Source organism: Elephantulus edwardii, unplaced genomic scaffold (genome assembly GCF_000299155.1).
Source record: "Elephantulus edwardii isolate Elephantulus edwardi_28Jun2011 unplaced genomic scaffold, EleEdw1.0 scaffold00397, whole genome shotgun sequence".
Classification (NCBI taxonomy): Eukaryota; Metazoa; Chordata; class Mammalia; order Macroscelidea; family Macroscelididae; genus Elephantulus; species Elephantulus edwardii.
Genome location: NW_006400147.1, coordinates 468,918 through 482,515, shown reverse-complemented (window position 1 = coordinate 482,515; position 13,598 = coordinate 468,918). Strand labels below are relative to the sequence as shown.

At 39.6% G+C, this 13,598-nt stretch overlaps 1 protein-coding gene across 1 annotated transcript in view; it reads left to right on the top strand.

The window, feature by feature from the left end:
• PIWIL4 (piwi-like RNA-mediated gene silencing 4) overlaps nt 1-13,598 on the top strand; it is a 98,974-nt gene that overhangs the window by 61,691 nt on the left and 23,685 nt on the right. The window contains exons 10-11 of the mRNA XM_006902359.1: nt 4,484-4,668; nt 7,150-7,222. Of these exons, the coding sequence (XP_006902421.1) occupies nt 4,484-4,668; nt 7,150-7,222 (258 nt within the window). The remainder of the gene's footprint in view (nt 1-4,483; nt 4,669-7,149; nt 7,223-13,598) is intronic.

The window sequence follows — 13,598 nt, the reverse complement described above, 5'->3', positions numbered from 1 at the left end:
TCATATGCACCTGATTGTTGGATAAAATGTAAAAGACTGAAGAAGAGTTGATACCTTTGAATTGTGGTGTTGGCCAAGAGTTTTGAATAGTCCGTGGACTGACTGACAATGAAACAAACAAATCTGTTTCGGAGGAAGTATAACAGAGTGCTCCTTAGAGGCAAGGACAGTGAAGCTTTGTCTTAATATATCAAAGCTTGTATCAGGAGGGGCTTTTTGTCCTTGAGAAAGAAACGAAACTGGGAAAGGTAGAGGGTTAGCAAAAGAAAGACCCTCAGCCAGATGTACTGACACAATGGCAACGGCCGTGGAGTTGGACATGACAGAGATCATGAGGATGGCACAGGATAGGGTCCCTGTGAGTTGTAGTCCATTTGATAACACTAAACAAATCACAAGAGAAGAAATTGTTCACCTTTCTCCCTTGCAGCAGCTTGTGGATTCAAACTGTCAGAGAAGTGTGGCTTTTGGATAAGCAGTGCAACTGTCTAAGGCTTATGCCACCACGATTCCCTTAGAGTGAAAGTTGTTGTTATATCCCATTGAGTCCATGGCAGCTCGCAGCAACCCTTTGAACATCAGGTCTTAACCTTGCCCTGTTCTGAGCCATCCTCATGATTTTCCACATACTCGACCCCATGGGTATACTTGTTGTATCAGTCCATCTAGGTGAGAGTCTTCTTCTCATTCTCCAATGCTCCACCTTTCCCAGCTTTTTCCAAGGACTGCCTCGCCCCCCAACATGTTCAAACTATGTGAGATCGAGTTTTATCTTCATTGTTTCTAAGGAGCACCCTGGTTACACTTCCTCCAAGACAGATTTATTTGCTATTCTGGCTGTCCACGGGGTCATTCTTCTTCAACACCTGAAATCAAAGGCATTGATTCTTTCATCCTTATTCATTGTCCAGCTTACAGATGGATAGGAAGCAACTGAAAATCTCACGGCATGCGTCATGCCCATCTTAGCCTTTACACTGACATTATTGCTCTTTAACACTTTGCAGAGGGCTTTGACAACACATTTTCACAAAGCAGCATATCTTTTGATGTCTTCATTGCTACTACCCTGACTGTTGATAGTGAATCCAAGTAAAATGAAATTGTTGACAACTTCAGTCTTTTCTCTATCTTTTATGAAGGTACCTGTTTGGAAGGTCTGAAGGTGTGCTTTAAATCCACCAGTTGCTCCTTGGGGATGGAGGAGCAGTCTCCCCCCGCCCCATATGATTTACTGCCTCTGGAAACCCACTTGGAGGGTCAGCTATGAGTTGGTTCTGACTTAATGGTATAACACAACAATTGGTCCAATGATGAGTATTTTTGTTTTCTTGATATTGAGATGTAATCCATATTGAAGACTACCATCTTTGATCTTCTTCAGCAAGTGCTTCCAGTCTTTACCTTCAGCAGGCAAGGTTGTGTCATCTGCATAATGCAAGTTGTTGATGAGACTTCCTCCAATCTTGATGCCACATTCTTCTTCATAGAGTTTAGCTTCTTCTCAATTATTCTCAAATTTGAGTAACAAGTACCCTCATAATATCCATTTGTACCCCCCCCAGTATTGTCCTTTACCTCCCCTTGCCCTAAAACCTTGAAATCCCTTGTGACTGGTTTGCATGGACTTGCATGGGCTTAGTGCATCCAATGTGGTGTCACTTTAAATATGTGTTGTTGTTGTGTGCTATTGAGTTGGAACCAACTCATAGCTGACCCAGAGGGTTTTCAGAGGCAGTAAATTACAAGGGAGGAAATTACTAATCTTTGTCCCGTGGAGCAGCTGGTAGAGTTTAATTGAGTGGCTTTGGAATGGGAGCATAGCTCCTTACCCTTAAGGTACCAGTTGTGGTGTTACTGTATATTCTCAAGTCAGAATCAACCTGTATTTGACCCCCCCAAGGGGTTTTGAGAGGCAATAAAATGCAAGAGAGGAAATTGCCTATTTTACTCCAATGAAGTAACTGGTGCATTTGAACTGCATACCTTTACATTAACAGCACAATTCCTTACAACCAAGCCATTAGAGCTCCCTTAAATATGCATTAGGAAACAATATTTCAGCCATTGCACTCTTGGTGCCAGCAGTCAGGAAATCAAAAGATGAATTGTCTTGGGAAAATCTGGTGTCCGGTACCTCTCCAGAGTACTGAAAAGCAACAGTGTCAGTCTAGAGACTAAGGTGCGCCTGATCCAGGCCATGATCTTTGCAGTTAGTTGCTGTGCATCAGAGAGCTGGACAATGATTAAGGATTATGGAAGAAGAAACAGTGCTGGAGAAGAGTCTTGAAAATACCATCGACCACTAAGAAAACAAATAGGTCTCTCTTGGAGTGGGTGAAACCAGGTTTCTCCTTGGAGGCTAGGATTTTGTGGTCAGGAGGGACTGATCCTCGGAGAAAACATCTTCTTCAGAAGGGTGGAGGGACATCACAGGAGAGGAAGACCCTGGATGAGATGGATTGATATAGTAGCTGGGGTAATAGGGGTTGGTGTATCGGAATCAGTGAGACTGGCTCAGAACAGGGCAGGCTTCAGAGCTGCTGTAAACAGGGTTGCTATGAGTGGCAGACAACTTGACAGTGCCTAATAGCAACAACAAAAACTCTTATGTATAAAAACCACAGTGAGAAAACTTTTTAAGTAATGAATGTACCTGATAGAATATGTTTTCTGATACCAGAATTTGGACATTTTGTTTCCATATCTGTTAATCTTTCAAAATAAAATGCTGCTCCGGTTGTACAAAAATAAAGAAATCCACCTAGAACCCATCCCCAGACATGACATAGTGAGAGAAAGACTCCCAGAGGTTGTGGTGGATGGCTGGAGGTGACCATGTCATTGACTCCCTGTCAATTCTGTTTTTCTGAAATTGGGCCCTAGGGACTGTGCAATAAAGGTTCATTGAGCTTAAGGTGTGCCTTGGACATACTGTACTGTGTTTCTTCCTAGCCATAAGATGATAAATAAAGGAACCTTACATGAGGAAAGTCTATCAGCTGGTGAAGATACCTACGTGGATGTGTTTCCTGACACCAGATTTGGTTTTTCTGTTTTGGCACCTGCTAATTTCCAAAAAGATGTGCTGTTGAGTCGGTATAAAAATGAAGACATTCACTTAAGTAGAAGTGGTGTGAGTGAGGAAACTGTGACTCTCCTCACATTGGCTGTCATGGAAAGGAGTGGACCTTAGCTTCGAACAGAACCATTTGAGTACAGAGGGCCAGTCTGCCCACTTGGGTCTCAGCCTAAGGCTGCTTCCTAATCACTTATTAGTAAGGCATCATGAAGGTAGGTGGTGACCAGAAGTCAGAATGGCCACCCTGAATTCCAAATCTATGCTTCTACTATCTGGCTTCATAGCGTAGCTACAGCTTCTGAGTTACTAGAACAGAAGGGTTAGAATGTTTCTTAAACACTAAAGTAGTTAAGAATCACCGGAGGAGTTTGCCATCCTGCAAATTTTTACTTAGTAGGTCTGGTATGGGGCTCAGGACTCTGCTTTTCTACCCAGCTCTCAGAGGATGCCCGTAAAACTGGGCCATGGACACACTTTGAGTATCAGGAAATGAAACAGCAGTATGAGCCCTTTTAATTTAAACAGTAGCTCTTCCTGTCCCAGCCATGGCATTTCAATTTGATTCCAGTCTATGGGTGTAAGTTTTTCTTCAGTGCTGGGAGCTTGCTTTTTCTGCTCATCTGAGGCCCTTCTAAGACTAAGAAAGGAGCCTAAGTCTTGCCTTTGTCCCTTGCTCATAGATAGAACTACTCTGAGCATAATGTATATTCTTAACTGCTTTCTAAGATTATTTTTAATACCTGGGCACAGACAATAAGCATTTTCTATGTACGATATATAAATGCCTAAAGCAAAGGGAGGAAGTGCTGGTGGCTTAATAGGTAAGGAATTTGGATTGAAGTTTGCCCATCCAAAGGCAAATGGTTCAAATCCGCCAGCTGCAAGGAAGAAAGATGGGCAGTTTCCTTTCATGTAGTTTAAAGCCTCTGAATACCCATTGGAGGGTCAGCTATGAATCATCATTGGAGCTGTGGCTCCAGCTCAGTGCACCTAGCAATAAACAATGTAGAGAGATGGTTTTTGAGAACCGAGACTGGAAAGTCTGCTTCTTTTTGTAGATTTCTTAGTCCTAGGCACTGGAAATCCAAAGCAAAGGCCTTGTCCAACATTGTGCTACCAGCAAGAACATGTGTTTTTTTCAGATGTGCAGCACCTGTATCCATATGACTGTGGGCAGGTCGTTGAACCTCTCAGTGTCTCATTCCTCATGGAGCTTGTACTGTGATGCCTTCCTACTCTAAAAGGCAGATCCCATAAATCGAAACAATTTTAGGACTGAATAGAAAACAGTACTAGAGTTGGTACTCCTCTCCTAATAGGCTTGGGCACTTTTCCCGTCCTGTTTTACTGAATTACTCTCTTAATGAATTTGTTCCATCATTTCTTCATTATACTCCTCAGTTTCAACCAGCATCTGCTGCTGATTGGTTCAAGGATATTCGAACTTGTAGAGTTTTAAGTGCACCGTCTTTGACTAAATGGCTGATCATATGTAGTAACGGAGCTGAAAGTGTGATTGAGAGCTTCCTCAGCTGCTTGAGACGAGTTGGAAGTTCCATGGGATTTAATGTGGACTACCCCAAAATGTGAGAATATGCTAAAAGTCACTCTTTTATTCTCTTTCTCTCTCTCTTTTTTTTAAAGTCCTCATTTGGTTTGCTTAGAGGGTAGGAAATAATGACTCTTAAGTATCCACAAAACTATATTGGCAAAGTTTTCCAATAAAAAGTTCCAAGCAAATACTTGAGTGTAGATGGGTTTTATTTTTTGTAGATGGATTTTTAATGATTATATTTTATAAAGTCAAAATCTATTTGTTTTTTCTTTACTTTTTTAAAATATAAACTTTTTATTTGATACAGGTTCTACTTACAAAGTTAGCATACATTGTTTTTCACACTAGATCGTTCCCATTTCCTTAACTCTCCCCACCCTCCACCCCTCAAATTGTGTGACCCTATGATTACACAGCCCACCCATCCCCACTCGTTACTCACCCCTGTGCTCCCTCCCCTTACATCCTCATACACATTTTACTAGTTATCTATGTCCACAATAATAGTCTTGTACAGTATTTGTCCTTATGGGACTGAGTTAGTTCACTTATGTTGGTCTTTTTATACATTTAGTTTCAATATTCTTCATAAACAATGGTGTCATTACTTCAAATTTTTCCCCATAGTGACTAGTATTTTAATGTCTAATAAATCCCTATAGTACAGCTATTAATAAAATTTAATGACAAACAGAATATTTAATAAATAGAAATGACATTTCCTCATTGATTTGATATATTCAGTGCTTTAATATTGAATGTAAAATAGATCAGAAATAAACTTTTCTAATTCTGTTCGGAACATAAGAGTAATAATTCAGATAGTTTTCTAAAGTTAGTGTTCTTTGAAACTTACTGAGTGGATGCCAGATACTACACAAATTATTGAGCATGATCAAAGGAAATAAGTTGCTTTTAACTTAATAAGGGATGTGTGTGTGTATATATAGTGTGTGTGTATATATATATATATACACATATATATATACACACACACATATATACAGTGTGTATATATATATGTAGAGAGAGAGAGAGATAGAATACACACACATACACACACACACACACAGAAAGAGAGAGAATAGAGAGAGAGTCACATAGTTTGTCACATAAAAATGGCCATTCCTCACTTTGTTGCAGTCAGTTTGCTTAGAAAAGGAAACCAATTCTTGTACTTCTTTTTCTCTTTTACCTTGGAGGTATAGCCATCTTCATTGGCAGGTTGAGGAGTTATTCTTTACATGTGGTTATTAATTAATTACACTGATATAGCAAGCATTGTTGAAAACCACAGGTAATCCAAATGTCTCAGTTTACATAAAGAATCTAGAATTCCCCCTTATCAAGGTTGTTAACAAATCAACTAGTTTAGGTTTCACCTGCTCTAATTTACCTTAGCCTCCCAGCTAATAAAGTAAGAAAAGAATCCTGAAAGAAGCTAGTCACAGACCCAAGACCATTGTCACAGCGGTTTTATCACACAGGGAGCCAGCACCGTGTTCCGTTCTGGATGGGCTTTATCTGAAAACCCAAATTTTAATTCATTTAATTAATTTCCTTTTCCTTTCCCCCTGTGAAGTACCCATTTTAGATATATATGCATAGCCTTTATTATCTAAAATAATTTGTTTAGTGATTTTTGAAGGAATAGACAATAAGATAGTTGAGTCTGAGTGCAAGAGATTGAATTGGGGAAGTCAGGATCACGTAGATGTTTAAACAATGCTGCAGGCCATTTGTATATCCCTAACAATTTTTATGCAAGATTTTCATAAATCTCTGCAGAAGTACAGTGTCCTCACTTTCTCCCTTTGAGCGGCTGGTGGGCTTAAACCACTGACTTTTTCATAGGCAGCTGAACTCTTGACCACTGCTCTTCCTTCATAAGAAGCTAGAGTGTGCATTGCAGTGTGCAGGGTTATATACTAGACAGTTAAGGACTTGCTGATTCATTGATTGATTAATTGAAGCTATTAAAGAGATTATACTCCGACTCAAAGCAAAATGTCATTAAAGGAGAGGGAAAAAAGGGCTCCAGACTTCCTTTATCTGAATCATGAAAGTTAGATGGTTTTGGTCTCATTAAGGTGATGACTAATAAATCTTATTTTAAAATTTGCACCTAGATTAAATATTAGTTAAAGTTTAATTCTGCTTAAATCTGAACTTCATTTTAGGCATTTGATATTTCTAGACTAGTGAGTTCACAAGTCGTCTTTCAGCCCCATTTTTAACAGTAGAATTATTCCTTATAGGAGTTCAATGGAGAAAATGTCATCTTCCACCAATGCAGTTTCTAAAGAGAATAGAACTAATTGTTAAGTGTGTTTGACATGTCCTTTAATAGGGAAAACCATTTAAGATGCAAAAGTTTAAATTTTTCTCTAATAACTTGCTGCTAAAATTCCTTGTCTGGCATGGAAATCCATTTGTGTTATTTTAGTACCACATGATCATATCCTACTGAGAAGAGGCTTGATAGAGCTTTGCAATTTGTCTTTTTATGCAGCATAAGAGTCCAAGACAGTCCAGCTTCATTTCTTAGAGCTATACAGCAACATGTTGTCCCCAACATTCAGTTGGTAAGTACCGGGTAATTCTTTTGTTGTTCTAGTGTATCAGTTTTCTTTTTTCTCTCCCCGAACAGTCCTGCTTTTCTTCCTTGCCACTGCTTGCCTGCTGTAAGCCCAGGAGCTGCCAGCTGGGCCTGGGGAAGTCGAAAGATTGGGGCTTCAGCTTGAATAAAGATAGAGAGCAAAAAGAGTAAAATTGGAGAATAAAAAAGGAATAATTTACTCAGCATTTCTCAAGCTGAAAGAACTGAAAAACAAATTCAAGCCTTAAGTAGTAATATTTAGGACATGCTCTGGGCAAAATCTTGAATGATCCAGGAAGCATCATGGATGGAAGATGGAGGGAGTACACAGAGTCACTGTACCAAAAAAGAAGTGGCCAACACTGAAATATTTCAGGAAATACCCATCGAGTTGAATATGACTCACAGTGACCCTGAGAGCAAAAAAATCTGAACCTAGTCCTTTCATGCGCCATCCTCACACTTTGCAGCAGTCATCATTTCAATCCACCTGGTTGAGGGACTTCTCCTTTGCTGACCCTCCACCCTCCCCAATGACATGTCCCTCTCCAAGGAATAACTCCTCTAGCAACATGTCCAAACTTTGTGAGATGAAGCCTCATCATTCTTGCCTCCAGAGGGTACTCTGGCTGCACCCTCTCCAAGACATTCATTTTCTTGGCCATCCATGGGATATTTCAGTGCTCTTCCCTAACACCACAGCAAAAAGGCGTCATTTCTTTTTCTGTCATCCTTATTCCTTGTCCAGGTCTGGGATTGGAAAGACCATGGCCTGAATCAGACACACCTTATTTCCTGTAGTCAAATTCATATCACTACTCCTCAGTAATTTGGAAAGGTCCCTAACTGCAGATTTCCCCAGTGCATTGCATCTCCTTGTTGTTCATACCAAGGGTGATAATTGTGGATCCAAGCAAGATGAAGCTGTTGACAGTTTCAGTCTCCTCTCCATCCATCAGGATACTGCCTACTGGTCCAGTGGTAAGAATCTTTGTTTTCTTAATATTAAGACACAATCCATACTGAATGCTGCATTCCTTGATCTTCTGTAGCAAGAGCCATACCATATGATCAAGAAAGAGCCAGTGGGAGGAAAGGAAGAAGTTGACAGATGCAGCCCTGGTTGTGCCCTCCAGTCTATGCCAATAAATTTGGAGGACAGCTGAATGGCAGAGCAACTGAACGAAGTTCGTATTTGTTCCCACTCCCCAGCAGGGTGATCTAACAGAATGTGTAAGTTATTGAACAATATCATTAATATCACATGCAAGCAAAATACTGTTGAAGATGATTCAAAAAAGGCTAGAACAGTAGTACATCAATAGAAAACTGCCAGAAGTTCCAGTAGGAGTTAGAAGAGGCCATTGCACCAGGGATATCATTGCTGATGTCAAATAGCTCCTGGCTGAAAGAGAATATAAGAAAAATGTCTGTTTATTCTTTATTGACTATGCAAAAGCATTTGACTGAGAATCATAACAAATTATGGCTAACATTGAAAAGAATGGGAATCCCAGAACATTTTATTGTGCTCATGCAAAACTTGTACCAAGAAGCTGTTGTGCGAACAGAGCAAGGGAACAGTGTATGATATAAAATTAAGAAAGGAGTGCTTCAGGGTTGTATCCTTTCTTCGTACCTGTTCAGTCTGTATGCTGAGCAAATTATTCAAGAAAATTAACTCTATATACCATGCTTTTTCAGTCACCTGACAATTAATAAGCTTAACAAAGAAAAAAATGTGTGCCTTTGAACTGTAGTATTGGAGGATAGTACTGAATATCCCCTGGACTGCAAAAAGGACAAACAGATGTGTCTTAGAGAAGGTACAGCTCACATGCTCCTTGGAGGCAAAGATGGTCAGGCTTCATCTTGCATATTTGGGGCATGTTACTAGGAGAAGCTATTCCTTGGAAAGGTGCAAGGACAGTGAAGGAGAGGAAGATTGTCAGTGAGTTGGATTGACACAGTGACTGCAGCGATGGGCTCAAGTGTGTCAGAGATTGTGAGGTTGGCACAGGATAGCAGAGGGTTGAGATTTGTTATTCACAGGATCACCATGAGTTGTACTCAATTTGACAGCAACAACAGCAATTTTGAGATTAGGAAACTGAATACACTCTTTAATGTTTTTATATTTTGGAAACTGATATCTTTTCCAAAGTACTCAAGAAAGTTAATTCCAGCATTTTCATCAATCAGTAACATTTTATTTAATTTTCATATTTTTACCTGCTTTCGGCTACATCTGTGTTTTTTTCTTCTTGAATACCTGCACATTTTCTGTCTTACTGGGAACTGTCTTTTACCCAAGTTTAAGAGTAAATGCCTTCCACCTTATCTCATAAATAAGGATTATTAAATACAGATACCCACTTTTCTTCACAATGTTTGAGCAGATTCTTGGAGGGTGTAGGTTCCCCAAGTCACAATGGCCCCAACTTCCTGCTTCCCCCAAACTCTGGGACACTCATAATTGACTCATTCCCCAGAGTGAATGAGTGTGTGTGTGTGTGTGTGTGTGTGTGTGTGTGTGTGTGTGTGTAGGGGGGTGGAGAGAGAGAGAGAAACAGGTAGGCAGGCATATGGCAGAAGACTTGGGACCAAGGTATCGCAAGTACATCCCATCTCATAATTTAAAACAAGTTGAAATGGGTATCCCTGTTCCCAAAAATCTCTCATTCATTCCCATTTCTAGGTTGGTTGGTTTGTTTTAAACTCTTCTCTAGGACCCTGGCCTCCCACTGAGAAGAGGAGACTTCTCTTCTCCTCTCCTCCCAGCTCACTCATCCCTTTTATCTTTCTTGAACTCTTTGAGAATAAGTTACAGATTTGATACCTGAGATGCTTTAGTATATTCTGCTTACAAGCAAGGTTATTCTCCCCTGAGTATTGGATTGACATCAGAATCACTACACAGTTGTTGTTGTGAGCGAGCAAGATGGTACCAGCTCATACCTGACCCTCCAGTAGGTTTCCAGAGGCAGTAAATATTAAAGGAGGAGATTGCCCACCTTTCTTTTGCAGAGCAGGTAATGAATTCAAACCATGTATCTTTGGGTTAAAAAAATGCAAGTTCTCACCCCTAGGCCACCAGAGCTTCATTTTTTCTACTTGTAGTTGCTGTTATGTACCATCAAATTGGAGCTGACCCTTCAGCAGGTTTTCAGAGGCAGTAAATCACATGGAAGGAGATTGCCTATCTTTCCCCCTTGAAGCAGCTGGTGGATTTGAACTGAGTGCATTTGGGTTGGCAGTGCAACCCCTTAACTCCAGGCCACCAGAGCTTCCTGTCCTCTACTCTTTACCCCATTTTATAGATCTGAAAACAGAGGCTTACATCTCCAAGTTCTTTGTAAGGAACATTAAAGACTATATTTATTGAAATATGGAGTTTTTCCGAAAAGACTATAGAGTATTATCAACACTAGAATAAATATCAGAAATCTACTCTTATTTGTTCCCATTCCCAAGAAAAGTGATGCAACTGAATATGGAAACTATCAAACAATATTAATATCTCATACAGCAAAATACTGCTGAAGATTACTCAAAAATGGCTAGAACAGTATATAGATAGGGAACTGCCAAAAGCTCAAGCAGGATTTAGGAGAGCCCGTGGCACCAGGGATATCATTGCTGATGTCAAATGGATCCTGGCTGAAAGTAAAGAATACCAGAAGAATGTCTATTTGTGTTGTATGGACTATGCAAAGGCATTAGAATGTGTGGATCATAAAAAGTTGTGTCTGACATTGGGAGAATTGGGATCCTCAAGCACTTAATTGTACTCATATGAAACCTATATCTAGACCAGAAGCTGTTTTACGAGCAGAAGAGGGGAACTCTGCATGGTTTAAAATTAAGAAGGGAGTAAGGGAGTGTGTCAAAGTTGTGTTCTCTCTCCATATCTATTTAATCTGTATGCTGAACAAATTATTGGAGAAGGTGGACTCCATGAAGTGGATTATGGGATCAGGATCAGAGGGAGACTGACTCATCAATAACCAGTGTTATGCAGGTGACATACCTTGCTTGCTGAATGTGAGGAGGACTTGAAGCACTTTTTGCAGAAGATCATGGAATGCAGCCTTCAGTATGGATTGCATTTGAATGTCAAGAAAACAATGATTCTTACCATTGGACCTATAAGGAAACATCCTAATGGTTGGAAAGGAGACTGAAACAGTCAACAACTTCACTTTACTTGGATCCACAATTAATATCCTTGGTACTCAGTCAGGAAATAAGGAGACGCACTGCCCTGGGAAAATCTGCAATTAGGAACCTCTTCAAATTATTGAGGAGTAATGAGGTCCATTTGAGGACTAAGGTGCATCTGATTCAGGCCATGGTCTTTCTGATTATTTGCTATGCATCTGAGAGTTGGACAGTGAATAAGGATGACAGAAGAATCGATGCCTTTGAGCTGTGGTGTTGGAGAAGAGCACTGAACATTCCATGTCCTGCCAAAAGAACAAACAAATATGTCCAGGAGATGGTGCATCCAGAGTTCTCTTTGGAGGCAAGAATGGTGAGTCTTCACCTCACATACTTTGGGCTTGTTGCAAAGAGGAGCTATTCCTTGGAGAGGGACATGATTCTTGGAAGGCTAGAGGGTCGGTGAAGGAAAGGAAGGCCTTTGACTAGGTGGATTGACACGGTAACTACTGCAATGGACTTTCGTGTGTCAGGAAGTGTGAAGATAGCACAGGATAGGATAGGATTCAGATCTGTTGTTCATTAGGTCGCTTTGAGTTGTACTTGACTCGATGGCACTAACAAAAACAACTCTCATATATATTTAAGATTTTTGTGTAGTTCAGTTGATGAGGATTTATATAAAACAGAAATATTGATACCCTTCAACAAGCCAAACCATAATGAGTGTTTCTGTGCCATTTCAATAAAGTTAGTTAATATTACTTAAGGCCATTGAGTTGGAACTGACTCATAGCATGGCTAGAAATCTAATGCAAGAACCCTGTTCTCCCTCAGATCCACTGGTGGATTTGATCCATTGGAGAGGCACTAACTTTGGGTTAGCAATGTGGTTCTTTGCAGAGTATCGTACCAGACCTCCCTAAGAAAGCTTAGCAAAAATTTCAGATAGAATTGAGGCCAAATGAGACAAAGAAGGAAACTTCATGAAGCTAAATGGTACATCACACAACACAAGAACAGTATTAAGTTGAGATCACAGAACAAATTGATAAATAAAAGTAATTACTTTTACTCTCTCAATTTTTGATCCCTATAAAGCAGACTGAAAGGATGAAGAGACAGATTTTAATGAAACTGCTATTTAATAATATGGAGCTGATGAATAGAGTTAACAGAGAATGTCCTTTTTAAAAAAGGCTTATAAAATATTCATGAAAACAGGCAATATAAACCCACAAAAGAAATCCTATAAAGTGAAAATAACAGCATTCTTTTTATGTTGTTGTTGTGTTCTTTGGGGTCAGAACCAACCCATAACTGGCCCTCCAGCGGGTTTTTGGAGGCAGTTAATCGCACAGGAGGAGATTGCCCATCCTTCTCCCACCAAGCAGCTGGTGGATTCAAACCTTGTGCCTCCAGGATTTCAGCACAGCTTCTTGCCATGCCACCAGAGCTCCCTGTGTAAATATGAATTTTATAATCTTTATACAGACTCAGGAGAAGGAAAAAGCCCTATTACCTGAAAAATTGCAAACTCTCAAACAACTCTTAGGCCATAAAGAAAATACCAGATAGAATTATAGAATTTCTACCATAAAAATAAAAATTATATGTCAGAATTAAGAGATACTGCCAAAATATGCTTAGAAAACAAAAATAAATAATGGGGGGAAACCCCAGAAAGAATAAGTTAAAAAAAATACAAAAGCCAAGAATAATGAACAATAGTGAAACAACAGTATAGATAATCAATCTGTTTAAAAGCTTAGTTTCTGATTTTCTGTATTTGTGTTTGTTTTGTTCTGTGTAACAAAGTCAAATAGATAAACTCTTTGCAAGCGTGATCACAAGTACACAAATACACACATTGTTTGTAATGGTAAACAATTAGGATGTCTGAACTAGTTAAAAGTAGTATGTTCCTAAAAGTAATACTCCAACTTTTGAAGAATAAAGGAAGTCTTTGTATGTGGAAATGGAAAGGTCTCTAGGATATGCTTTTAAGTAAAAAAGCCCACAATAATACTTAGGATAAGTTGCCATTTGTTTGAAAAAGAGAAAAATAGAAGAATCTGTAATTGTATTTGTCACTATGGCCCTGGGGACAGATGTCAGAGATAGTGAGATCTGGCTCAGGATAAGACAGGGTTCAGAACTATTGTTCCTAGGGTCACTATGAGTCATAGTCAACTCAAAGG